This window comes from Convolutriloba macropyga, chromosome 11 (assembly GCF_964194025.1).
Source record: "Convolutriloba macropyga chromosome 11, txConMacr16.3, whole genome shotgun sequence".
Classification (NCBI taxonomy): Eukaryota; Metazoa; Xenacoelomorpha; order Acoela; family Convolutidae; genus Convolutriloba; species Convolutriloba macropyga.
In genome coordinates this window covers 35,200,285-35,228,146 of record NC_134478.1, presented here as the reverse complement: position 1 = coordinate 35,228,146, position 27,862 = coordinate 35,200,285, and the positions used below count along the sequence as shown (strand labels likewise).

Below are 27,862 nucleotides of genomic sequence, written 5' to 3'. Positions count from 1 at the left end.
CATTTTTACTGGGTACAGTCTTGTCCAATGAGTAATGGCATCAAGGTTAGTTTCCTATCAATAAGACTGGAATCAGAGTTAGACTAATGACTGGCCAGATAAAAGCAGTCTATATTGGTTGGATATCGCAGTCGGGTACATTGGTAGAACTTATAGCTGGCCAAAGTCCGACAGCAGACCAAACCTTTACCAAAATGACTGATGAACTAAATGGTTTGTCAATAATGCAGCTTACTCAAAACAAAATACAGGAAGTGCTCGACAAGGTCCCTCTCAAAAAATTCATTAAAAAGCAAACATCCGAAAGGGAAAAAAGCTCCTTTGTTGTCAAGCTCTCGAGCCTCAATCACGAGCCTGGTAATCGGGAGCTCCCATAACGGCTCTCGGTCTCCATCACTTGCCAAACGTGCAGCTGCGCACGACTGGGCGCCACTACGTAACAAGGAAGCGTCCTTATTGTAAAACAGGATCAATGCATACACTCGGTGATGATGCTGTTACATGCCACGGCCGGGGCGATACGATTTCGATGCACGATGGACTCAGGGACAATTTTTCTCCGCTTGCAGCGCTGCCAACCTGTCGCCAGTTTGTGAGAAAAAAGCTGATAGCAGAAACAAATTCGCGACTGGATATGATATCTAAATTAACCTTGTTAGTCTGCTGGACAGCCAGTGGATCTGGATGTAACCATCACCTCCCCACTGGAACCCAGTATTAATTCCAATGCGGCGAGGAAGTCTGATTTGAGCTAAGAGCTGCTGAAGAACGGAAGTTTGAGCAGTAATTCCAACAATCTTCCAACATAGGTGTTCAATTCATTCATATGGCTGTTGAATCATTTGGTGGACTTTCTGAATTGGTGAGAAAGACATTAGAGCGAATAGCTCTACTCACTGAGAACAGAAGTTTGCACTCAGCTGGTTTGTCAGTTGCTTTCAACACGCTTGCTCAATGGGTTTCTCACACTAATGCGAGGAAACGCTATAATAATGATAGCAAGAAGCGCAGACCTGCGAGCCAGTATCAAAAAAAGAAGCCTCCCTAATGTCTAGTGACTTAGGCATCTCCCTAATGTCTAGGCATCTCGAATGTTGAATATCAAGTTGAAAACCCGAGTTTAAGGGTTTCATTATTCCGATTGAAAACCCGATAGTGTGGGTTCAATTATTCCAACCGAAAACCTGATTGTGGGTTCTACTAATCCAATTGAAAACCACGATTGTGTGGGTTTTGATTCACATAATAATTCAACATGTAAATGACGAGGGGCCAATAATCTGAGAGTTGCTGTGATTCAAAACTTGGATTATGACTTTGAAATGCTACCTAATAGCTTGACAATGAGTTAACCAAGGAGGGTGTTCAAAATAAATGTTTCATTCTCCAAAAAAAACAACAGCTGGAGATTATCTTTTTATACAAAGACTGGTCAATCCACTCTTGCAGTACGAGAACCAATTTATTTATATAGGTTTTTTCTAGATACGAATACACCTCTAAACATAAACCGACAAAATTTTATATTAGCAACACGCTTTACTTCGGAGCAATAGAAATCACTCAAAAATGAAGAACGAAAGCGTGAAAAAGTCACTTGAGAAGTCAAAGAACGCTCTAGAAATGTGCAAAAGTGTCAAGCGAGTAATTTGCATAAAAGACACACACGGTTACAATAACTGCTATGAACTTCGTTCAAGAGCAATTAAACAGATATCTATGTTCTCAAGCTGACGGGTTGGAACACCATGTTCGAACGCACATTACTGATCTTCGTGTTTCTTCCCAATAAAAATTATGTGTAAAATCGGAAATGATAGTTTGCTTTGATGTAAAATGATATCCTGCAGCTAAAGCTGCGTAACCGAAGATTGTAAGCGAAATACACTGATGAGAGAGCGGATCCTATCGTTATCGTTCAGTAAATGCGTGAAAAGAAACACTTTCCACAAAAGAGTAATGATCTGACTATAGAGAAGTTTCAAACCTGAATGTGATCATTTTGAGCGTTATAACTAAGCTGTGGTCTTTTCTGGGGACATCTGGTGCGGTAGTACTGGTTGATCGTCTGACCAGGATCCAGAATCTGAACAAAAACGCCCACATTAAAATTTTAACGCCTCATTTTCTTAGAATAATTCTTTTTCAGTTTCATACAAGGAATAGCAGGGTTTCGTTGGAAACATATTTAGGAGAAAGGCATAGCCTCAATAGCAAATAATGACAAACAGGAAGTGGTTCAATTTTCAAGGATGTGTTCTGCTGTTCAATTTTCATCTCAAAATTTTGTAGATAAATTATCTATGGGTTTAGTTAAAAACCAAAGACTGCCGAAACGTTAAACGTCTGGTACAATAAAAACGTTCCATTCCCCATTTGACGCTAAATGATATGTTACTCAACTTACAGCATTGTCAATAGCTCGCTTCAAGAAGTTTGAAACCTCATCTTGCAGAGTAACAAGGGACACCGCTGCATTGACCAGACTCTGTTGATTCTCCAAAGTTGGAGCAGCCTCTGCCGGGGTTCCTGGAATTGCTATTTTCTGTTCTGGTTGTCTGGGATTTGCTTCTATGTCCAGTTCGTACAGATTGGCATCCGTAAGAGACTCTGGAGTGTAGAAACTCCACAGATCCAGTGATGCAACGGACCAGTTGAGGAATAGGCAGTTAGAATTGTAGACAAACTAAAAACAATAAACAAAATCGTAAAAAACGATCCGAAAACCAAATAGCAATAGGAGCATGCTTTCTAGCAAATATATGATCAACTCATCTGATAATATTCACGTTCAATTTTGCTTTAATTGATGACTGCTCAAATTCTGCAAAACCAGAGGATTCAAGGTTTTGAGCATGCAAAAACAATTCGCAGAACCATTTTAACTCTGAGATTTTTGGAATACTATGCACGTCTACCACAGAACTTAAAACCCACAAATGGTGATCAGCGGCAAGTTTATCGCGGCAAATTTAGTTTGGACAATTTCAACTGACAATGCATGATCACGCAAAAATCCGATATGCTACATGCATCATATAAAATAAGAGCCTCATTTCGAATTACAGAAAGATAGAGAGCCCATAGACATTAAACAACTCATTTGAACAAGTTGGCGTCTCCAAGTCTCCCTCCCAGAAATGGAAGACAAACCATCAAATCAGTCTCTCAAATTTCACAAAATTCATCAAACAAGTTTTAGAGAGCACCGAGTGACCTTTAATTCAGAGGTATATGCGTACCCGTTTCAAACTAACACTTTTAACCCAATGGACTTTCATCGCCAAATTTCAGTGAAACAATTTCAATGTTATCTGATATTTAAATGCATGATTGTTCGTTTCAGACGTTTCAGTCCCAAATCCATATCAATTTAAGGTCTATCTAAATTTGTTTTCTAAATTTGTTTAAATGCATGATTCTTCTTTGTTTTCAATTATTGATTATTATAAGTTTTCAATCAAAACTCTTCAGCAGTTTGCTCTGCACGCTGCATGAATTTTGATTTTAGAGACTAAGCGAGTGCAAGAGGTACTAACACGAAATACGGTAATCTGTATAATAGACACTAATTTTAGAAGACGCTACGCTTTGAGAATCACCATTTACTGACACTAACACTGGTAATGCATGAAGTACGACATTTGCATAATGGAACAAGTGGTAATCCTTCGTACAAACAAGATCAAAGATGGTGCATGCTACCACGACAACACCACAATTCATATTCAACAGTAAACAATACAAGCTATAGGGATTCGTCACTGAAGGGCAAACTACTGCCACAAAAGAGGTCAAAAGTCGCTTCTAGTTCACGCTTGAAGATGCAATTGGTTCAAATGTCATATTTTAGGGCATTACTGAAGGACACTTTTGCAAAACACCACAGTAGTAGCAACATGGATCAATGTAGTTCAACTTTGCCGTTTTATTGACCACAGATACTATAGCTGCCTAGTTATGCAGCAATTTCATCTAGGGTTGGCAAGCAACACAAATTGAGATATCAAATTTTATGCCACAAATCACCGGAGAAGCCCAAGGAAAAGAATGCGAGTGCAGGTTTCCCAGGAATTAGTTTGCAGTTCTCAGATCGATAACTTTATTGTTTTGAAAGATTAAACCAAAACTCTATACTTTTACACAGCCAACGTTTCTTAAAGCAGTGTCACATTGCTCTTTCAAAATTTTCGCACATTTTGGCAATATCGGGAAGGTTAACCAGAAGGTATATAAAATACGTTTTACTATTACAGATGATTCTCGGAAGAAAAACCTTTTTATGAACATTCTCAGATTGAGTTTGAAAGCAATCAAACAGATACATGAAATCCCATGAAAATACAAACAGTACTCAGCAACCAATAAACAGTACCAACAATCAAATTTAAGACTGAGAGCAGTTCAAAATTGACTGATGTGTATTAAACTTTGAAAACAAGAGCCTTGATTTTTGGATTATTGCTGCAACTCATAAATCCTCCCTAACCTTGAGGCTCTAATGGCAAATACTACGTGATATAATTGCGTTCATCAAAAATATGAAAATGTATATCAGAGAAGCCCTTCGATTGGGAATCAAACAATGATAGGGAAGAAAAAATGAAGGACAATATTATTTAGATTAACAAAACTATTCTTGCATTTAGTAGTTAAGTTATATTCTGCTTTTCAATGGAAGGACCAAAGCAGTCTCACTAATAGCAAATGCAAATAGCATCAAAATTAAAGAGAAAACAGGGCATTAACGGTTCATCGTCTACTCAATTTTAAATTTTGACGAGAATGGTTACATTCTCGTCATTGAATGGTTACATTCAATAACTTTGGTGGGCACATTCTATTTCAAACCGTTGGGAGATTATGGTAAGAAAAAATCTCAAAACAAAATTTTCAAAATGTGAAAGTTGTTAGCAATTCATGAGAACTGAAACGTTCTTGTTTAAGGACCTTACACTGATAGTGCTAAACTAGTTCCCACCATATTGACAATATTTCGTATAGAACACGATATTGAAAAAATCACATAAAACAAAAAAATCGAACAGAACTAAATAGTAAACTGAGACAGAATTTTGGAAAAAAATACGACGAATTCATGTTAAAACCGTTAGAAAACACTTTGGACAGTGAGCCATATTGAAATCCACAGTGAGCCGTAGTCGAGATGGAATGAAAGGAAGCATTGCCTAAATTTATTTAAAAAAGCGCAATTTGGATCACGCAAGTTTTAAAGAGAGCTGGATGTAATAGAAAGTCAAATTTGTCAAGCGAAAATTTGCAATTAAAGACAAGACAACATCATTGCTTCAAATTTTGTACGACAGCAATTCAAAGCTGCTAGAAGAAAACTTGAACTGCTGACAATATTAAAGGGTTTCTAAAAATACAGAATTAAAAACGATAGCTGGCAGATCGTCAGCCACAGATATTGCGATCCCATTGTATTAGATCATAATGTTGGAAAGTGCAGCCGTGATGAAAATAATTAATGTTCGAACAATTTAAACATAACCGACTAACTTCCGGCAAATTGCTCTCAAACGACCGGCGAGCGGAAGCTAGGCACGATTTAGTGAGGCTAGCTTTAGCTTAATTGAAGGGGCGTAAGTGACCGTAACGGGGGGGGGGGGAGTCAACCAAAACTGTGAATCGCACACTTGAAGACCAGTGAGCTGAAAGGCTCTAAGAGCACTTAATGCCCGCTGGGCATTACCTGTACATCGCGTTTTGGAGGACGAAAAGTCAAATGCGTCAGACGAAAAATTGGCCAAGCGTAAAATTGCATTAAAGAAAGACCGACAAAACTAATATAATTGCCACAAATTTCGTTTGAGAGCAATTAAAAATGGGGGAATATATATGCGAGGCTCGTTTTTCCCTAAAACCAAATTTTCATTTTTAACGCATAGTAGTGAAAAAAGAAAGATAGCAATTTGTAGCCCTGGCCATCTAGTTTTGATTGACAAAAAATATCAGAAATTTAACGAAAATTTCGAAGGAAATACTGAAAAATTAAGGACAAAAAATCGATCAGGGGGGATAGATTCGCGTTGAAAATTAGGATAGGAATAAACGGAAAACTTCTAGTAAAATTAGCTAGGTTATGTAGTTTTTCAGCAATTCTTCAGTTTCAAGGCTCAAAACTAACAATTTAAACTAAATGACCCAAAAATTCTTTAAAAACGATTATTTTTTTTAAATGTTGTATAAAAAATAATTCCATGCGTCCCCCTGTTTTTTGCTGGTTAAAACTAATGAACAAACCATTTTTCCTCCTCATCAAAATTTTTGTTGGAAAAAAAAGAATGCAGGCAATTTCTCAAAATAGTTCTCAGAGTTCTCAAAATAGCAAAAATCACGTTTGAAATTAAAAAAACAAGGCAGATAAATGTATTCGTTTCAAAACTCTTAAGTTGCTTTTGTCATTCTCAAAATTCTCACCAATTTATTAAAAAATATTTATAAGAGTTTTTGCAGAACATTGGAGACGCAAAAAAACCGTTTTCATGAAATGAATATCAAATCAACCACATTCTTTGTTAAAAACGAAATCTTTTCTATCTTTCTTATTTGTAATCTTTATAAAGTAAAAGCAGATGTAGTCAAAGCGAAATAATCACCTCTAGCATAATGAAGCAAAGATGAGTTTGAGAGTGACAGTGTATGAATTGCCAGGCTGAAAAGATCAATACATGTTCAAATATTTTTGAAAATGAGAAAATTACTTTTCAATTCTGAAATTGATCTTCGAACTGATCTTTTCCAGTCTTTGCACGCTTCTGTAAATAGGAAAACCAAATTGCTTTTGATTGTGAAAATGCTCTTGGGAAATACGAAAAAAATTGAAAGAAAAGACGAAACTTCTTTCTTTTTCGGTTCACATTGAAATTAAAAAATTTAAAAAGAATTCCTATATCTTTAAAATACTCTTACTTAAAAGAGTGAAAGGGTCAAACGCAAAAATTACTGAAAAAAAAATTTTGCTCAACGCTACTGAATAAGAGCCTTTATGAACAGCTTTCAACGTTTCTTTGCATGTTAGACAAAACAAGAGGAAGAGTGCGAAAATTGCCAGAAATATTAAGAGATAGGAAAACTCCTTACGTTATAAAGATTTGTTTAAAAATGCGGTTTTGAATATATTCAAAACCACAATTGTATTAATCAAATGTAGCTGTAACCATATCTACAAGATTGAAAAAAAAACGAATAGGCCAATTATGCGCATGAAAAATCGAACATGACAAAATGTCTCGAAAAACTTCATTAGGTTCATTTCAGAATTAAGTGTTAATTTTACTATTACCAATACAATTATGTATTGGTAATCCGAAGTCTGCACTTAATTTACTGCAAAACGATCAGAGCATAAATGAACGGTGATAAAAATTGAGTAAAGATCAGGCCAAAACGATAATGTTTTTTTTTGTGGCGAGAAATGTTAGTGTGTTTTTGCTTGTGTGAGTGTATGTATGGATGTGCGTATTTGTAAATTTTGGTCCTTATTAAGCAGAGAGAGAGAGAGAGAGAGAGAGAGAGAGAGAGAGAGAGGAATAGTGCCTTTAATAGTTAGACAAATAGAGGCGAGTGAAAAAATTGCCAGAAATCATGAAAAATTGAATAGTTTACAATAAATTGGCTTAAACATTTGACTTCCAATCTGTTCAATAGCAAGATTGTGTGTGTTGAATCTCGCTGATAACACGCCTGTAACATTTGTCCCATTAAGCTCATGAAACATCAAAGATGAGAAAAATATATCGAAAAACTTCACAAAGCTCGTTTCAGATATAGAGTCATTTTTACAAATAAGGATACAAATACCTCATGAAGTCCAAACCTAGTTTTCCAGAAAATACAATCAACAGAAATGAACGGTGAGGAACTTCCAGTAAAGATGAGATGCCAAAAAAATTTAAAAATACTTTTTGTTGGTGGCGAGGTCTGTTTTTGTGTTTGTGTGTGTGCACGCTTCTGAGGATGCATGTATAGGTGTGCATTGTTTCAATATGTTTTTGTCTTTAAGAGAGAAAAAGGAGAAGAGTGTTAGAGAGAATTCCTTCAATGGTTAGACAACAAGATGCAGAATATAAAAACTGTCAGAAAAAAATGACTTATTTACAATGAATTTCAGCTTTAATTGTGTCCAATAGCAAATGTATTTTTAAATCTCACCGGTAACACGTCAGCGAGCTTTTGAAAAATGTCTCACAGTATGTTCATGAAATATCAAAAATAACAAAATACTTAAAACACTTCCAAAAGTTCATTTGATTTTAGTGTCAAATTCATGATTACCGATAGAATGGCCTCAGGAAACCCATGCCAGATGTTCCAGAAAAAAACTATCGAGACAAAAATGAACTGAGGAACCTTGAGTAACGATTAAATGCCAAGAAAAAATTTTTAGTTTTTTTGGTGTCGGGGTTTTATTTGTGTGCGCTTTGGATGTGTAAAAAATGGTCTATGATTGTAGTGCGCGTAGTATGTGTGTGTAAGAAAGAAACACAGAGAAAAAAAGAATTAGTCTGACATAGTTAGTCTCTTTAAAGGTTGGACACAAACAGAGGCAGAGTGCAGAACCTGACGGAAAAGACATGAGAAAAATTACAAATTAGTTGCTAAATTGCTTTAAGAAATAAGACCATAACCAAAACTGCGTTTTTTAAGTCTCCTCGATGACAAATCTGCTTGAGGACTCGTCTCCAATTATTCTCACTAAGAACTTCAAAAAGTTGCATTTCAAAGTTTAGTGACAAAATTACATTAACCGATACAATTTCCTCAAAAAGTCAACGCCTAGTTTTTTAGAAAAAAAAGCCAAGAAGACTTAAAACCTTCAGTAGTGAACAATTTCGAAAAAAAAGTTTTCTTTAGTTGTGCTTTTTATTTGTTTGATGTTTTTTTGTAATGGGTGGTGTGCGTGTCTGTATGTTTTTTCTGTGTCCGTGTTTTTCAAATTATACACTTATCTTTCTAGAACTTGTTGGAGAGTTTTTGTCTCCCGAAAAAAACGTCATTTTTGGTTCAAACAGTAAAATTAAATTGCGCTATTGCAAAGTATATTGCAAAGTATATTCCAAAAGCAACGTTTATTGCATATAAGTTGCTTTTGGATAAACGCTGTCTCTGACAGAATTCAAAAGTTCTTTTTGCAACCATGAAAAGTATGTTGGAACATTCTGTGCTACGCATAGACTCGCACGAGCCGTCTTGTTAACACTATATTTTAGTATCTACCACGCGTAAAAGCTTTCATAATCTCACTATCGTAAATTTTAGGCATCTCCACTTCAGCGATTAGTAACACTCCAAAAAAACTGTCAATTTAGTGCTCCCGGGCTTTATCCATTTCGCCACAGAAGGGATTGCGAGGGAGGGGCCCAATCCGCCAAAAAGACTAACCAACTTCGATGAACTGTACACTGGATTAGAAGAGCTCAGAGGGCTGGTCAGCGGCCTAATGCCCTCTGAGATTTCCGTGTTTATCATGAGTTTAGATCATGGGTTTGGAAGGTGGGGGCATGATAAGACGCGTACACATAAGCTAGAGGTAAAAACTCCACAGAAAAACAATATTAGAACAAAATTAAACGATGACAAACTACTACGAGACATGAGCGCGAAAAGAACTTGATTTTCAAAACTTTAAAAAAACATAGCAAAAACAATTCATTTTGGAACCTTTGGATGCTATGCAACCTTACAGCGGCTATGCGCCTTCCCTCATTCAAATTTCGCCGGTTAAGAGAACCTGTAATACTCATGCAGACAATATATATACACTGATTGGATTGAATAGATGTGCTGCAATCTGCGAGCATGAAATTAACTTACTCGAACTTGTTTGCGTTGATCATCCTCCTCGAATAGCTATTACAGCAGCAGCGCCCAAATATAGAAAATACTAGTCATACAATCATTTCACATCATACTCATAATCATTGTTAAATACAACTTCAGGTCAAAAGTTCACTTCTACTCTTGTATATATTGATTGTCTAGATCAATACGAATACCTGAGCTGGTTATATGAACAGAACATAATGCAGAGAATGTGAGAGGTCAGTCCCATCGCCTACCCGTTGGCCACCAACCGGTCATTTTATTATGACGGTGACTTTGATCGATTTACAATTAAGCATTGAGGACATTCCAAATCAGAGCTTGTCGTATAACTAGGGCGTTTTGATTACAATCACATCATCATAGAAACTGATTAAACAATTCCAAGTTGCGAAGAACGAGAATATTGAAACCATCGAAAACCATATAAAATGTGTTCATAAAATGTGTATAAAAGGTGAGCATGACTGGATCACATACAAAAAGCTCCCACTAAAGCTAAAGGAAAAGACATTGGTATCGTTTTTAAGTTTTTATGGGCACCAAGATTTCTTGCTTTTATGGGTCGGGAAACGAGGTAGATCGAAAACCCTTTTCGGTGACGCGATTGTATGCCCACAATCTTTCTAATTTTGTGCCATCCTGGTAATGCGAACAATTTTTGTGGGTCGCTCTAGCTATAGGTTTTTGCATTTCTCGCAAATCGCTTAGCAGTCAGTTTCTTACAAAGACCAATTTTTCCTTGATCCAAAGGCATTTAGAAAACACCCTTTTTTCACAAAACTAGTTCAGGGGAAAAACAAATATGAAGTTTTCAAAAATTTAGTCCCAATAGAGATCAGCTTTTTAAAACAGGGAGCCACTTGATCACAACAACTGATCGGAATTACTGATTGGCGCCCAATAAATATGCAAATATGTCCGTTTTTTAAGGTTCATTGATTTTTTAAGTACAAAACGGCATTCCTGAAACTTAAATGGCAACTATAAGTTGCTCGGAAAAAAAAACAAAATGGCAACTGTAAGAGTCCGCTATTTTCCGAATACTCACACGGATATATTTTAGTTCAATTTTCGTCATCTGAAACCGAAGAGTCGGGTGAAGAATTATTTTTCAAATTTCAAGGTATTTCGAAAAATTTGTTGAGCAAAAACTAAGAACAACGTACAAGGAGATCGATTCAAACAGGTTTGCAACATTCTTCAGACAAAAACCCGTTCCAATAGAAACTTCAACACTAAGAACAAAAAGACTAACGTCGGATAAATTGTTCTCAGACGACAGGCGGGGCAATTGAATTCTGGGGCTGTAGCCTAGATAAATTTTTCTTTATGGGTGCAAAGAATTCCACCCAGAGTGGGATTCGAACCCATGTCCTCCTAAGACTTCAACAGAAGCATTAACCACTCGCTTTCAGTCCCTAGTGCCATCCTATGCTACAATTAGTTTTATTTCAGCAACAAAATATAGTTCGCAATGCTCGAAGCAATTGTAATCACTTATAAATGAAGAACACAAGCATGAACTTCGTGGCATCAAAGTGTAAGCAAATATGGAGTAACGGTCAATTATTAGAGATTTTATCCAAAAATGTTTGACTTCGATTTATAAATTGTCAGCATGTACCATTAAACACACGGTTATTTTAATTCAAATGTTTCAGATATCAAAAAAGCAAAACAATCGGTAACAATTTCCCATCAGCAGTTGGTCACCTTAAATTTTAAAAATTTGAAAAAATCATGATTTTCAGAGACATTGAAAAAAAAACTTAATATTTCAGGCTGTGTCTAGGTAACTGCAAACCGTTATGCCGATTGCACAAAAATGAGAGTTATTTAAATGAGAGCTATAAAAATGAATTTAAAAGGTAAATAATTGCTGCCGCCAAATTTTTTTGTTTTGGAATTTTTCAACCGCCTCCCCTATCGAATACAAATATAGACAATTAAATACAAATATAGACAATTAAATATAGAAATCAAGATATGTTAGCATTGTGTAGCTATGATTCATATCTACAAAACGTCAGAATCGAGGCATAATTAACATTCCAATGATGCAAACTTATGAACCATTAACTTCACAGCGTGAGGCTGGGGGGGGGGGGGGGGGCTTACTGACCCCAGTTGAGTCCTTGTAGGTGGAGCAGGCGTAGTTGATGAAGGTGGGACTGGAACTATGCACTGCAGATATCCACCGCCACAATCCGTCTCTCCCCTCGTATTGCGTACTCGAAGCCTCACTCTCAAACAAAGCCGCCTGAACAAACAAACAACGCAATTAAAATAAAGAATACTACACAACGTTCACGTCTGACATCAGCAACTGCTATGCATACCCCATTGTTTGCAAGCTAAAAAATAAGCGCCAATCTAATCACTGGCATTAAAATAAGCAAGCTCAACTTCATTATCTAGAATATATCAAACAGGAGACATCAGTCAGGATCAATTTTCTGTTACAAGCGATAGCGTCATAGGTAAATTTAACAACTAATTTCAAGTTCTTAGCTGTTTCGGTTTCTCAACACCAGAAGTTTCTTGAGGCCGTCCCCCAATTAAATAGAGAAACTTTTTGAGCTAAAATATCGAAGATCGCTGAAGAGAATGAGACACGTTGTGTATAACCAAACCAATGTCACCACATAATTGATGTAATGTAATGTCACCACATTGTTGCTTTGAATTGACTGTAAAACTATCAACATTGTGGAATCTATAAAGCTGTCCATAACGGATATCAAAGTACTTATAGTTTCATAGATATGCCATGCCCTATCCTGAATTAGAATCATTGCTCATCATGAAAAATAGACAATTTTGTAGACATTATGCAAAACATTCAAGTTAAACTCGGTGAAACTGATAGTTACTGAAACACTTAAGAGTGGCCCCTGAACATCCACTTGACAATATTAAGTAGTTAAGTTCACTATTTTTCAAATTTATTACTAGCTACCTACATAGCACAAATTATTCTGAGTTTGAGTTTATTTGACAACAAAATAAATTTAACTCGACGTTACAGTCAATTTTACCGTGCAGTCATTTTGCTGAGTGATGCAAGTCATGTATAAACATAGCCAACAGATTTCACGGGAAAATAAACGCCCTTGACGCGCGAGGCCCATCGGGATGGAACCAGAAAAAGAAAAACAAATTGAGTTTAAGTTAGATAACGCAACTATACTAAATTCAGCTTCCAAACTAAAGGCTATAAGTCAAGGCTAAACAGTATACTATCTCCACCAGAAAAAAAACTATCAAAAAATTTCCCAGAGTCAATAATTTTGAACTTATTACCCATGTGTCACGCCCCTATTTCGTCCCTCATAGTTACGTGATGATTTTCCTTTAAATATCCATATATAAGTGCTATAAATTAGTTCATATTCAGATAGATCTCAAGGCCATATATAGCTAGTATTTCAATCTAGGCCTGTAACCCCTAATTGGTTTATGTTTATTAAAAACAACAGCAGATTGACAGTTTACTGATAAACATATTAAGTGCCTAAAAGCCTCAATATTTAACTTTTTGAGTTCCCTGATGATGAATTCGCATAATTGGTAAATAACTTCATGAGAGATTATGTATTTGGTGAAGTAATTATTCTGATAAAGTAGGTGCTAATATGGAACTTGTATATGTACTTAACAAACATCAAGAGACGTACAAAAGCGGAAATTGCCCAACTTGTAGATCAGTAAAAATTTGCGAAGGACCAATACAGCTCAAGGTACAGCCCTGCGGAACATACAATCACCAGAACACCGGAGAACCAGCCTGACAATCAGTTGATCAATACCTCTAAAAATTTGATAGAACTTGGAAACTTCTTATTAATAATTATTGATTAATTCTTGGCGAAATAATAAAAGATTGAACTGGAAAGTCTTTATAAAATACCAAGTAAAATCAGGCCTAATTAGAGCTAAACGCGACAGAATAAATCTTTGAAAAAACGAGGCAAATTAGTGGATACATCACGCATCTGAACCGCTCAATAAAAGGCTATTACAAGCTAACTTTATTCAAAATATATCGGCTAAAAATCGCACTGTGAAACATCTACATAAGTCCTTGTACAATGACGATAATTCAAGTTAATTACTCCAAATATTAACATCAATAACACCTCGAGAAAGTCACTAAAGTCAGTGCGTAACACCATGTTTTATGTTTCAGCTTGTCAATGCAGTAGTTTTGAACCCACTTTTAGGAAACTTTTCTTAGCATTTTAAAGAGGCGCATTTCATAATATATCTTGACCTAGCAGGCAAACTGCCGGAACATTTGCAAAATAGACATACATGCAAATCGCCAGGATGAGGAGGGTGGACGGGGGATTGTGATCAAACTCTTAAGATTAATAACCGCTCCTCAAATCATGAATATCCACATAATGAGAGACCAGTAAAGCGTAAGGCTCTAAGAGAGCTGCCCAGCCACTTAATACCATCCTGGTCTTACATGTTTATACTGTTTTTGAGGACAAAAAGGTAGAAGCGTCAGACGGATAGAAATGAGTTGAAAAATTTATCGACGCTGCGCTATTGACACCACTCGCGCCTGCTTATTAGGGACCTTTAGTACACACATGAGTTTCTTTGACCCTTAAATTCAAGAGCGAGAGAATTCATTCAGAAAACTCGACATTTACAGCTTTGCTGATTGAACAAATGAAACGCGAAAGAAGAGCGTCAGAAAACAAACATAGCCGGCAGATTGCCAGAATAGATGCGAAATAGACTTGCGTGTCGTATGAAAGATAGAACAGATACAGATATAAAACGAAAAATCGACTCCACTCAAAGAGCTATGTAAAAAGTATAAGCATTTAAATTAATAAAGCGGATCTATTCTGTTTTCGCCCCCAGTTTAGTGGGCTTGCATTTTTTATGCCCCTCTCCCAGGCGCACGTGCTATTGTTTACATAGTAACGTGCTATTTAACAACATATAATTTGTAACTGAGGGGAGTAAAAACACTGAGGGGGAGGGGAATAGATCCAATAAAGAATTTTAAAAATCATTCCGCAGCAGCCTTTTTATTAGGGACATTTATTACACACAGGACTTCCTTTGACCTTAAATTTATTCAAATTGATCTTAAATTTGAAGGCGCAAAAGTGTTTATTGCTACTGTACCTGACCAGCAGATCAATTGAACAATACCAGCCAAAAAAAACAATATCAGAAATTGAGAAACTAAAATACTCAAACAAGATAAACAACAAAATAATCATTGAGGATTTAGAGTTTGGGGATGAGGGAAACAGTGGGGGTGGGGGCAACACCGCGTTGGGGGGCAATAGTGAGGGGTCAACAGTGGGGATGTCTTCAACCTCTAAGAACGCACTTCACACCATAAGTATAAGTCTCCATAAGTATAAGTCTTTGAGCTGAAAGGCTCTAAGAGCACTTAATGCCCACTGGGCGCTACCTCTTTAACCCAGTTCTGAGGACGAAAAGTCAAATGGGTCAAACGAAAAATCTGTCAAGAGAAAAATTGCATAAGAAACAGGATTAAAATCTTTGAGAAACAACGGTTTCCTAAAAAGTGCCTGTAAATTCATTTATGATAAAACATTTCTACTATAACTCAGCGTTAATGAGGATAATAGGTGATGACATTCCGCCACATAACAGCAGCTGAAATACGGCATCATCAAAGAGATAGTGGGAGAGAGAGAGAGACAAAACGTGAATGAGAAAGAGAAGGAACGAAACTCCAGCCGACACACACACACACACACAGAGAGAGAGAGAGAGAGAGAGAGATCTAGGATTATTTACATGATGGTAATCGACTCTGCAACTTCTAGTTTTCTAGCATTGTTAGTAATTAAATCATATAGAAAAAAACTGAGCGCAAAATTCGAAAAGTTTCCACATTTCGCAGTAAACAAATTTTTTGATCTCTGGATTTCTGTCAAGTAACCCATCTGCAAGAGAAAAATTTCGTTGTTGAGTAATGGTCGATAGTGTCAGAAAAGGACAAAAGTATTCAAAAATTTTGAAACAAACAAATTTAAACGAAATCTTCCGAAAACTCAAAAAAATAATATCTTCAAAACCATTTCATTGCCTCAAGAGACTACTCAGTATCTCTGTTTCAAGCCTGAAATAGTTTTACTGGCTCATAAAGATTCATAAACGCGGAACATGATAATAATTTTCCGAAAACTTTCTATCCAAAATTGCTAAAGTCATTAAAAAATTGATAACTACTCCATTAACTCTAGAAAATATGAAACAGTTTATTATCAAAACCTGGAGGAGGTGCAGGGGCCTCTGGTGCCAAAAAAATTTAAAAAAATCAAAACCAATACTAAACATGAAAATAATTTCATATACTTTTAACTGCTTAAATTCGTGACATTAAAACCTTGAAAAACAATCCATTTCTTCAAAAAACTATGCAGTAAATTATTATCAAACCCTAGAGGAGGTTCCGTCAATCTTGAGGCTGGAGAAATCTAAAAATTGACAATAAATTTTAAAAATCTTCTGAATATTGTGATATTAAAAAGTATAAAACTAATCCATAACCAAAAACAATTTTCCAAAAAAACTTATCAAAATTTAACGCAGGTTTTCTGAGCCCTGAGGCTGAAAAAACCTGAATAATGACAATAAATATAGAGAATCGAAATTTGGTCAAAAAATAGTTTAATTCGTGATGTTAAAATCTTGAAAAACATTCCATTATACTAGGATCTAAACAGTATCATATTGTTAAACCCTAGAGGAGTTTCCTTGACACCCAGGGCCAATAAAACTCAAAAAATGACAGAAGATTTCAAAAATCTTGAAAAAATTATATAAAAATTATTACACAAAACTGAATGTTTTTAGCGAGCGGTTGTTTGTCAGTAGCTAGACACACACCATAAGTATAAGTCTCCAAAACAGTTCCAGCTAAAACAGAGCTGAAAAGCCGTAAGAGCACTGTATGCCAAATGGGCGCAACCTGTTTATCCCGTTTTTGACGATGAACAGACAAATGGATCAGACGAAAAATCGGTCAAGCGAAAAATCGCATTAAAAAAGAGCAACATGACTAGTATAATTGTTACAAACTTCGTTTGAGAGCAATTAATAAACTAGGAACACAAAATTAAATTTTATCAAAATATTGTAAATTTGTGATACTAAAACGTTGAAAACCAATCCATTGCCCCTAGCTACTATGCAGTAATCTACTATCAAACCCTAGAGGAAGTTGCATGCTCGTTGAGACAAGAAAAACTAAACAAAAGACAAATATTTCAGAAAAGCTAGAAAAAATACAACTTTTATCAAACATGGCTAAAACTGGTGACATTGAAATGTAGAAAACAGTTCCATTGCCGTAACTATGCGGTAACTTATTATCAAACCCTAGAAGAGGTTTTATGGCCACTGAGTCTAAAAAGAACAAAAACAAGAAAAATTTGCAAACAAATCTCAAAAAAAGAAAAAAATTAGTATCATTTTTCTTGTTTATGTTTACAGTACCAAAACATATAGCAAATAAAATGGTCGGAGAAGCAATTGTATCTTGCAAAAGATCTTTATCAGCTTTGATAGACGTCAATTCCAAATTGATTAAAAAAACTCGAAAAAAGACGAAAAAGCGCAATAAAATGGTGGGCACAAACTCCTCAAAATAACCTTTTAACCTTGAATTAAGGAAATCCCAGCAGCTGCACCACTCTAAGCACCTGATGGACTTTTAAATCCAGATTGCAAAAGGAGCGCCATAATAGCCGTCTGAGAAGATGAGGGCGGCTATTACCACCCTAAGCACTTGAAGGGTTACTAAGTCCGCCTTTGGTCCTCTAATAAAACTTAATGCTCACCGGGCCTTACCTGTTTACCACGTTTTGTAAGATCAAAATCATGAAAATGTTTAAAAACCTCTTACAAAAAAAGACAGGACACCAATACAATCCAATTCTTGCATTTTAAAACCAAGAACACCGCGATATAGCTTCGCTCAGCTTACAGCTTTGCAGCTATAAGGACATAGCCGACTGACGTAATGCAATTTTCTCTCAAGAACTGTCAAGCGGTTGGGTTCGTCATTATTATCTTGCGCTTAGGGTAATAGCTAACGTTTAACTGAGAGGGGGAAGTGTAGAAAAAGGGGCTCAATAACAATGGGGAGCGGAGACGATGTTGAGCGGAGTAGGGGAGGGTGCGGGTTAGGGGTGGAATGTGGAGAGAGGTTGAGGCGGGTGGGTGCTACTGCTCAGAGACCCTAAAAGTTTTGAAGCCTGATTTTTTCTTCTAGAATTGAAAAATGTCGAATACTCTCTGCAAGTATTGATTTAACTTTTCAAAACCTTTTCATTGATAGTCCCTTCGTATCTCTCCACAAAAGAGATTGACAAGCCAAAACTAAATCCACAAAACAAAGCCTGGCTAGCATAGAGTTCCTAATTCTTCTTGAAACGGAGAGTTCCTAACTTTTCTTCCTAAATTTTCCTAAGCGGAGACTCTTCCTAACTTTTCTTAAAGTTCCTAACACTTCTTTAACTTCTTAAAGTGGATACCCAAATGTCCTCAAACAGAATTCAACGCTCAAAAGAAGTCTTAGAATATCAAAGTTTTTAAACCCAGATCTAAAATTTTTGGGGACTCGAGGCTAAATGATTTCATAAGTGTGGATTATATCAACGCAGTTGCACAGATGTAAAATACACTTCTTGAAGAATAATGCAAAACAGGCAAAATGAGAGAATTATCAAAGACATGAGCATGTGCGAGGTCAAATTGCTCCAGTAAAATGATAAATTTTGTCTCATGCATGCTAACTGTGTTAGATCGAAGGTCTTTCTGAAACACAGAAAACATCTGTTACTCACTTATTCACATCGCTTATAACTGAGGTTCCATTACTCTGGTAAACAAAATCTTATACAAATTAAGATAAATGTGAAATTTTTGCCACAATACTGAAACTTTATCGCAAGTATTAGAAGTACCGATGACAATCAAAATAAGGTACATAAAATTTATACTTTTTATAGATACTTCTCTTCTCTTCTATACTTTTATACTCTTCTATTCGCAACTCTGCTTATATTTTCACACCATAAAAGATTGATTAATGTAGCAAAACTGAACACATAGCATGACGGTAGTAGAATTATGAGTATGTGCGTACCATGAGGTTCAGGCGGTCCAGTTCGCTGTTTCCGAGGAAGGTGGGGAATCTGTTGGACATGTGGTGGTAAGCGATAGTCTGCAGGAAGAAAGAGTTGAACTCAAACTCACTAGGGTGTTGCAGCAGCGCCTGAAACATCAACATACATTATAGCTCCTCGTGACTTCTTGAAAGCGGAGAACGAAGTTGAACCCAATATAATAAGTAGAAACAGCCAACGTAGGCTGAAAGAATGAATCATTTGATTGTCCAGTTAAAATTGAAACGTAGTAGTCTATCATCGAACAAATTGCTGTCGAACAGCAGGCAAGTGGTAGTTGTTTGGTTGTAGTGCTTTGGAGAGGACTAATAGAAAAATGACGCAGCAAAAAGAGGGATGAGATCTAAATTAAAGCAAAACTTCCTTGGCGCCTCAAAGCTCTACTTAGCAGGCAGCTTTGGTGAACCGTACAAATAAAGAGCATACTAAACTCTAGGACACACTTTAATGCCCGCAAGGTCTACAAGTTCCTATACAGTATCCCATTTCTGATGACAGAAATTATACGTAAATCGCTCAAGCGAACGAAATAATGTTATAAGGTCGAAACAAAGGTCAAGCGATAATCCTGCATAAAAAGACGATCCTGCGCATGACGATAATTGCTTCAAACTTTGCTTAAAACGTCCGAGAACAATTCGTAACTTGAAAGGAAAAAAAACCTTTTTGGACTGATAATAAGAGGTCCACGACTACAGATATTACATTAAAACCGAGGTAAGAGCCAATCTCTGATCTCCAGACTTTGGCCTCGTTTTAGGCTATCCCTTTAACTTCCGACAACACAGATGGAAGAATAACGAAACCGTCTAGAAAAGGATTTAAGTACCGTAGACTACAGATAGCCAATAATATACGAAAAAAAAAACACAAAACAGTTGATGATGTAATCCGAAAAATCAACAATAAAATCTTGAAAACATAGCCAGCAGATGGCAGCAAAATAGACTTTTGTGCCCCATAATACAGATAGAAACAGATACAGCCATAAGTCGAAAAAGTTTGAACGAGTGAGAAATGACGTCACGCGCGCAAACGCCATTATTGAGAGGATGAAGTCATTCAAACTTTTCAGCTCTGATGTGTGAACGAATAGTGTCAGTCGACAAAACAAAACACAGCCAGTAGAATAAGGAAAACGACTCTTTGAAATGTGAAGAACCAAGTGAAGGCTCAGATTACTAAGCAGATCGACATCAGCTATTCCAAAGCCAACAAACATAAAATTTAAAGTATAATTAGATTAGTTTTAGGCGTTCTGAATAGTGAAAAGGTAACAGTGGAAAAAACCCATGAGCCTCATTTTATCCTCGATAAAATAACATAGCCGGCAGATATAACTGCGAAAGAAAACTCGGAATAACTGCGAAAGAAAAGACCTGCGTTCCGTACAATAGAGATAGAAACAGAGAGATATAAATTAAAAATCGAGGCCGCTCAAAAAGCTAGGTAAAACCAGTCAGCGATAAATTGATAAAGCTTGTTAAAAATCATTCTGCAGAAGCCTTTTACTATGGACCTTTACTGCTCATATGAGTTCCTTTGACCTGAAACCAATTCAAATTAAACTTTGAGTTTTAAAGCGCAAAAGTCATTTTATTGAGTGAGATAAGTCACTTGTGATCAAAATCTAATCACGCGAAAAACTTCTGCTACAGAGAGTGAGAAATGACGTCACGCGCGCAAACGCCGTTAGTGAGACGAAGAAGTCACTCAGTAAATTTGTCTTTTCATCTTTGCTGTGTGAACAAATGTAAAACGAAAAAGAGCGTCAGACGACGGAAACAAAAAAACATAGCAAGTCCTGACGAACAATTCAAAGAATTTCCATTGACTAAACAAAAAACTAGACCTAGAACGGACTATGAGTGAATTGGGAAAACCATTTCTAAAAAAAATCAGATCAAAAAAGAAAAAAAAACAGAAAATCAATGTCAAAAAACGGCTAGGGAGAACAAAAACCACTAGGGAGAAATGTAAATTTAATTCTAACACAAAACTAGGCCTGGAATAAACTATTAATGGATTGGGAAAACCATTTAGAAAAAATTCGATCCAAAAAATTGAAAAACATAGCCGGCAGATTGCCGGAATAGCTGCGAAAGAATAAGCCTGCGTGCCATATAAGAGATAGAAACAGATACAGATCTAAATTGAAAAAAAAATCAACGCCGCTCAAAAAACTAGGTTACAAAATTCAGCGATAAATTAGTGAAGCTTGTTAAAATTCATTCTGCAGAAGCCTTTTATTAGTAACCTTTACTGCACTAATTCCTTTGACCTAGAAAAATTCAAACAAAACTTAAGTTTTAAAGTGCAAAAGTCATTTTATTGAGTGAGGTAAGTCACGTATGATCAAAATCTAATCACGCAAATAACCTAAAAACTTTTGCTAAAACGAGTGAGAAATGACGTCACGCGCGCAAATGCCGTTAGTGAGAGGAAGAAGTCATTCAGAAAATTTGACTTTTTCAGCTTTGCTGTGTGAACAAATGTAAAACGAAAAAAGAGCGTCAGACGACAAAACAAAACATAGCAGGACAAGTCCTGACTCACAACTCAAAACGACCTAGAACGAACAATGAATGGATTGGGAAAACCAGTTAGAAAAAAATCCAATCCAAAAAAAATCGAAAAAACAGTAAAAATCAAAGTGAAATTGCCGCATGTGAACAAAAAACCACTAGCGAGAAGGCGAATTTGTTGTTCAAACACCGTTTTCTCACTCTACTTTAAATTTAGAGCGAAAAAACTTCACGCCGCATAACCACTCGCTTTTTCGCTCCCCTTCCTGTTTCGGCGTGACCAAAATCACTACTCCAATTTTACTTCGAAAATCATGAAAATATGTTAAAAGATCTTTAAAAAAAGACAGCGCCCCAATAAAATTCAAACTCTTTGAATTTTGAATTATAAAAACGAAGAGCACCGCAATATAGCTTCGCTCAGCTTACAGCTTCGCAGCTATAAAAAGAACAGTAAAAATCAAAGTGAACACTGCCGCATGTGAACAAAACCACTAGCGAAAAAGCGAATTTTTGTTCAAACACTGTTTCCTCACTCTACTTTAAAATTAGAGCGAAAAATTTCACGCCGCAAAAACACTCGCTTTTTCGCTCCATTTCCTGTTTCGACGTGACCAAAATCACTACTCCAATTTGACTTCAAAAAAAAACAAAAGTCATGAAAATGTGTGAACAGATCATAACATAGCCGGCAGATTGCCGGAATAGCTGCGAAAGAATAGACCTGCGTGCCATATAATCGAGATAGAAACAGATACTGATCTAAATTGAAAAAAAAATCGACGCCGCTCAAAAAAACTAGGTAAAAAAAATTCAGCGATAAATTAATAAAGCTTGTTAAAATTCTTTCCGCAGAAGCCTCTTATTAGGGACCTTTACTGCACAAATGAGTTCCTTTGACCTTAAACAAATTCAAATTAAACTTAAGTTTTAAAGTGCAAAAGTCATTTTATGAGTGAGGTAAGTCACGTATGATCAAAATCTAATCACGCAAATAACCTAAAAACTTTTGCTAAAGCGAGTGAGAAATGACGTCACGCGCGCAAATGCCGTTAGTGAGAGGAAGAAGTCATTCAGAAAATTTGACTTTTTCAGCTTTGCTGTGTGAACAAATGTAAAACGAAAAAAGAGCGTCAGACGACGAAACAAAAAAAAACCAAGAGCACCGCAATATAGCTTCGCTCAGCTTACAGCTTCGCAGCTATAAAAAAAAGACAGCGCCCCAATACAATTCAAATTCTTTGAATTGTAAAAAACCAAGAGCGCCGCAATATAGCTCCGCTCAGCTTACAGCTTCGCAGCAATAAAAACAAATTAAAATGTATCTTCAATAGATTCAGTTTTTCAGGGGCTTCTCAATGATGCCATTGCAGTATATCTGTTCGAAAGATATTGATCGGCCAAGCATGGTGTTGAGTAGGGGCGAGAGTGACTGATGGGGGGGGGGGGTTGACTGAGGCGGGTTTTTGAGGACGAAAAGTTAAAAGGGTCAGAATAAAAATGGGTCACGCGAAAAATAGCATTAAAATTTTGTTTGAGAGCAATTAATCATTCTAAAATGCAAAATATGTTGGAGCAAATGTGTGACCCTTTGCAGCCATGATTATCTAGAAAGCAATAAATTTTATAAGACGCACCTGATTGACAGCATCTAGGAAGAGGAGGAAGGTGGGACAGAAACCGTTGGAGGGGAAGTCCAGCTGTCCTGTCTTGTACTTGAACCTGTGTCCAAAAGATAGCCACTCTTTGTCTACTAGAGTGCAAAAGCCCTCCACCGTCCTGTATTCTGCATCCATCACCAGCTGAACCAACGAGGCAACCTAAAAGTAAACATTCTCTTTATACGTTTTTCAACAATTCCAAGACAGATCTTTCTTGCTTACAATTATTAGACTTAATTGCATCACTTTGCTAGAAGGCAAAAGAGCTGTAGAGTATCACAAACAAAAGAGGATATTTGAGAACTTGATAAGAAGGTCGGATGTCAGCCAAAACAAACTCTAATTGATTTTAAATGACCTCAGGCGTTGTTGGGGAAAAGTCAATTACCAAAAGTCAATTACCTCTTGTCTTGAAAGCCATCATTTCAGTTTAATAAAATCGTCTCATGTGAAATGAGATTGTTCACGGACACGATTGTTCAAACAAGGCTATAAAAATCTAACGATGTATGATGTTAAATACCTGAGCAGTCATATCATTATGGTCCTCGAGACACAGCATCACCGACTTGCCCTGTGCCATGACTGACACCACCTGCATTGCCACGTGTAATAACTTAGACACCTGCTGCAGCCATTTATCAACATGCTCTCTACTCCCACTTTTACCACCACTAGCGTCAGTGGAGAAAAGGTCGCTCGCATCTGGTGGTCCAAACTTAGACCTCTTGGGAGCATCGGGTGGGGCGAGTGAGCTGAGGAGGTTTGTGAAACAATCTCGAAGACGACTGGAGCTCAGAACCTCCACAGGCACGATTTCAGCTATTTCTCCAATGTTCAGAAAGGGGTTTTTCTGAAACAGATTTGAAAGAGCTTATTATAGATGAGGTAATTAACCAAAAATACAAAATTAGATAAATATTTGAAAAGTTTATTTTAAAATCGATTTTGTCATTCATGACTGACAAAATCGACGCTTAAATCGTTGAGAATGAATATTACCAAACAGTAACGAAAAGTTATCAGATATCACCAAAGAGAAGTTATCAAACTCCAAGGCGAAGCGGACCATAACAAGAGGGCAATCACAACCATGCGGTACTATTTGTAAACATAACCGACTAACGTCAGGCGAATTGCTCTCAAACGACCGGCGAGCGGTTGGCTTTGTCAGTAGCTAGCCACGTTTTATTGAAGCTAGCGCTAGCTTGATTCGACTCTTCAATTTATAGTTTTCTAGCTTTGTTAGTAAACAAATCAAATAGAAAACTGATATTTAAAAAATTTGCAAAATATTGCAAAATTTAAAAGAAAAGCTTCCAGACTTTGCAGTGAAAATGTTCAATACTAGTTTTTCTCTCCTGAGTTATGTCAAGCAACCCATCTGCAAGACTTGAAAAACTTCGTTGGTCAGTAATGGTAATTAAACTGCGAAAAAAAAACAAACACTCAAAAATTTTGAAAACAACCGCAAGTTTTAACAAAATCTTGCTAAAATTCAACACATTAAAATCTTCAAAACAATTTCATTGTCTCAAGAGACTATCCAGTATCACTATTTCAAGCTTTAAATAGTTTTACTGGCTCAAAAACATCCATAAACTTGGAACATGATAATAATTTTTTGAAAATTTAAAAAATTAAATTTTATCAAAAAAGTGCAAAAGCTGAAGTCATTAAAAATATTGATAAAAATTCCATGAACCTTGACACTATGCGACAGCTTTTCACGAAGCCTTGGAGAAGTTCCGTAGGATCCTGGTGCCGGAAAAAATGATAAAAGTCGAAGTCTCAAAAAAACTTGAAAAAATTGCAAATAATTTAAATTGCAGATCTTAAAATCTTGAAAACCTTCCATTACAACTAGAAGCTATGCAGTAACCTAAGCTCAAACTCTAGAGGAGGTTATGTGGCTGTTGAGGTTGCAGAAACCAAGAAAAAAACAAAAAAAATTCAAAAAACTTCAAAATGCAAAAAAAAACTGCTAAAATTTGTGATAAAAGTTTAACTTTTCCATGGCCAACAAAAATCTTTCAGTAACTCATTATCAAACTCTAAGGGAGATTTTCTTTTAGGCTGAAAAACCTGAGCATATGACAATAATGACGATAATAAACTGACAATAAATTTAAAAATTTGCAAGTTTTGTAAAAAAAAAAGCTGAAATTCGTGATGTCGAAATCTGCAAAAACAATTCATTACATTTAAAAATTATACAGTTTCTACTTTAAACCTTAGAGGAGGTTTCTCAAGTCTTGAGGCTAGAGAAACCTAAAAGTCAACAAAAACCTGAAAAAAAATTTATAAAAAAAATTGATAAAATTTGTCAAATTAAAAAACTAAAAGCTATTCCATGGCAAATAAAATTGTTCCAGTAACTTATTATCAATTCCTTAAGGACGTTTTCTGGCAACTTGTCCGGAAACAAGTGGATAATAAATTATGAATGTCGAAAAAATTGAAAAAATTTGCACGTTTTGTCAAAAAAAAGGCTAAAATTCTTGATGTTAAAATGTTAAAATTAGTGAAACCATTCCACTACCACTAGAAACTATGCAGTAACGTAATATAAAACCCTAGAGGAGGTTTCCTGGCACATAGGGGGGGGGGTGTTACACCGAGGGCGGGCAACAGTGGGGTGGGTGGCAACAGAGCGGTGGGGGTGGGGGAAATAGGGGGGGTCAACAGTGGCGGTGTCGTCAACCTATAAGAACCGCCCTTCACAACATTAGTATAAGTCTCCAAAACAGTTTGAGCTGAAACAGAGCTGAAGGGCTCTAAGAGCACTTAATTCCCGCTGGGCGCTACCTGTTTAGCCCGTTTTTGAGTACGAAAAGTCAAAAAGCGTCAGACGAAAAATCGGTCAAGCAAAAAATCGCATAAAAAAGACCGACAGGACTAATATAATTGCTACAAACTTCGTTTGAGAGCAATTAAACATAACCGACTAACGTCGGGCGAATTGCTCTCAACCAACTGGCGAGCGGTTGGCTTCGCCAATAGCTAGCCACGGTTTAGTGAGGCTAGCTTCAGATTAATTGAAGGCGCGTAAGGTGAGCTCACCAGGGGTGCACTGCAGCGGGGGTGAAAAGGCGGATTGGGGGGACTGATGTGCGGGCGGTGGGTGGGTGGGGGTTTGGGATCGATTTTTAAGAACAGCCCTTCACAACATAAGTATAAGTCTTCAAAACAGTTTCTGTTAATCGCATACTTGATGACGCATACTTGATGACTTATTAAATAGTGTTTGTATGAAAAGACCGGATTATTGAGAGCCCTTTTCGTGAAAGGGATTTTAGAGGCCAGCATTTATGGTTTACATAATTGGTGCAAGCTCGCTGAATGCTACAATCAAAAGGATACCCTACAAATTCAGAAGTGAATTATTTGGCAGAAGTTACAGTCTTGGAGGGCTCAGCTTCAACGAGAACGCTAAAAACCCATTGAAGGTCTTACAAACTCTACTGAGAGGACAGGGTACACCTGCCAGAAAACACAAAGTTATAATTTGGCACGACGTTATCAGTAATTCGATAAACAAACATAACAGCAACAACTACAGGGCCATAAGTGTTGAAAAGTTAATCGAAATACTGCGTGAATTCAGTAATCGAATCGAAGCCGTTGTGTATTGTAGACGTGAAGGAGCCCCTGACATTTTTCACAAATTGTTGGAGAGCCAAATTAACATATTAGACGTTAAATCAAACCTTCTATCCCATTGCAAGAGTAAAGATTTCAAAGTTTTAGACGACCTAAAACAAACCCACCCGTCCACTGAACTTGAAGCCCGATTGCTCTCAACTGTTTGGCGGCACAGAAAGAACGTGAAAAGCCTTTACAAGAGAGACAAGAAGAAGAGGTCGAAACAGTGTAAGCCAAAGGAAAACAAGCCATCAAAGAAGGAGAGAGAAAAAGCGAAAAGGAGGAAAGAAACAGCTCAATAGGTAATTTTTGATTTTTTGATTGTGTTGTTTGTTTTTGTTGGAGTGCCTTCTCAACCTTAACTGGTAGGAAGGGGCTCTGACGATTTCTAAGTAGTAAAGTTATTCGATCTGTTTATCTTTCGTTATAAGCACGAGTGTGTTGTTTGATTTTGATTTTGCTAGAGTGCCTTCGCAAACTTAACTGGTAGGAAGGGGCTCAGACGATTACGACATTCTACAAATAAAAGTGCCTTCGCAACCTTAACTGGTAGGAAGGGGCTTGTACTCTTGATTTCTTGAACTCTTTGAAAATGGGAGATGAAGCTAGAACTCTATCAACGAAGTACCCATGTGGTACCTGTAATCTTGAATGCAAAGATGGATCAGTTTCGTGTTTTAAATGTGGTTGCTGGTACCACGCCGGTGATTGTTCCGGCATTGCTACAAGTGTCCTTAGATGTCTGCAAAGACTTCAGGGCTTATTTGGTTGTGTAAAGATTGCGAAGAGAGTGGTAAAAAACTTCTCAGAGATGAACCCGATGATATCAATGAAATCGGCAGTAAGCTAGCCTGCAAACAAAAGCAGTTAACTGATCGACAACTGAACGAGATTAAGCTTGAAAACACAGTGCAGAAATTCATTGATGAAAGAATGTTGCATATTGAACAAAAGCTTGAGAACAAAATCAATTTAGTCATTG

At 36.7% G+C, this 27,862-nt stretch overlaps 1 protein-coding gene across 16 annotated transcripts in view; it reads right to left on the bottom strand.

Annotated features, from left to right (window-relative positions):
- The window catches only part of LOC142349375 (myotubularin-related protein 13-like), a 235,257-nt gene that overhangs the window by 31,192 nt on the left and 176,203 nt on the right, over positions 1-27,862 (bottom strand). For 13 of the 16 annotated variants that reach the window (XM_075400867.1, XM_075400880.1, XM_075400871.1 and 10 more), the window contains 8 exons: positions 23,759-24,088; positions 23,212-23,394; positions 19,010-19,138; positions 18,658-18,678; positions 11,975-12,112; positions 9,841-9,876; positions 2,408-2,686; positions 1,988-2,086 (listed from right to left, as the gene is read on the bottom strand). In XM_075400867.1, the coding sequence (XP_075256982.1) occupies positions 1,988-2,086; positions 2,408-2,686; positions 9,841-9,876; positions 11,975-12,112; positions 18,658-18,678; positions 19,010-19,138; positions 23,212-23,394; positions 23,759-24,088 (1,215 nt within the window). The remainder of the gene's footprint in view (positions 1-1,987; positions 2,087-2,407; positions 2,687-9,840; positions 9,877-11,974; positions 12,113-18,657; positions 18,679-19,009; positions 19,139-23,211; positions 23,395-23,758; positions 24,089-27,862) is intronic. The other 3 variants (XM_075400874.1, XM_075400882.1, XM_075400878.1) reach the window with 2 other exon arrangements.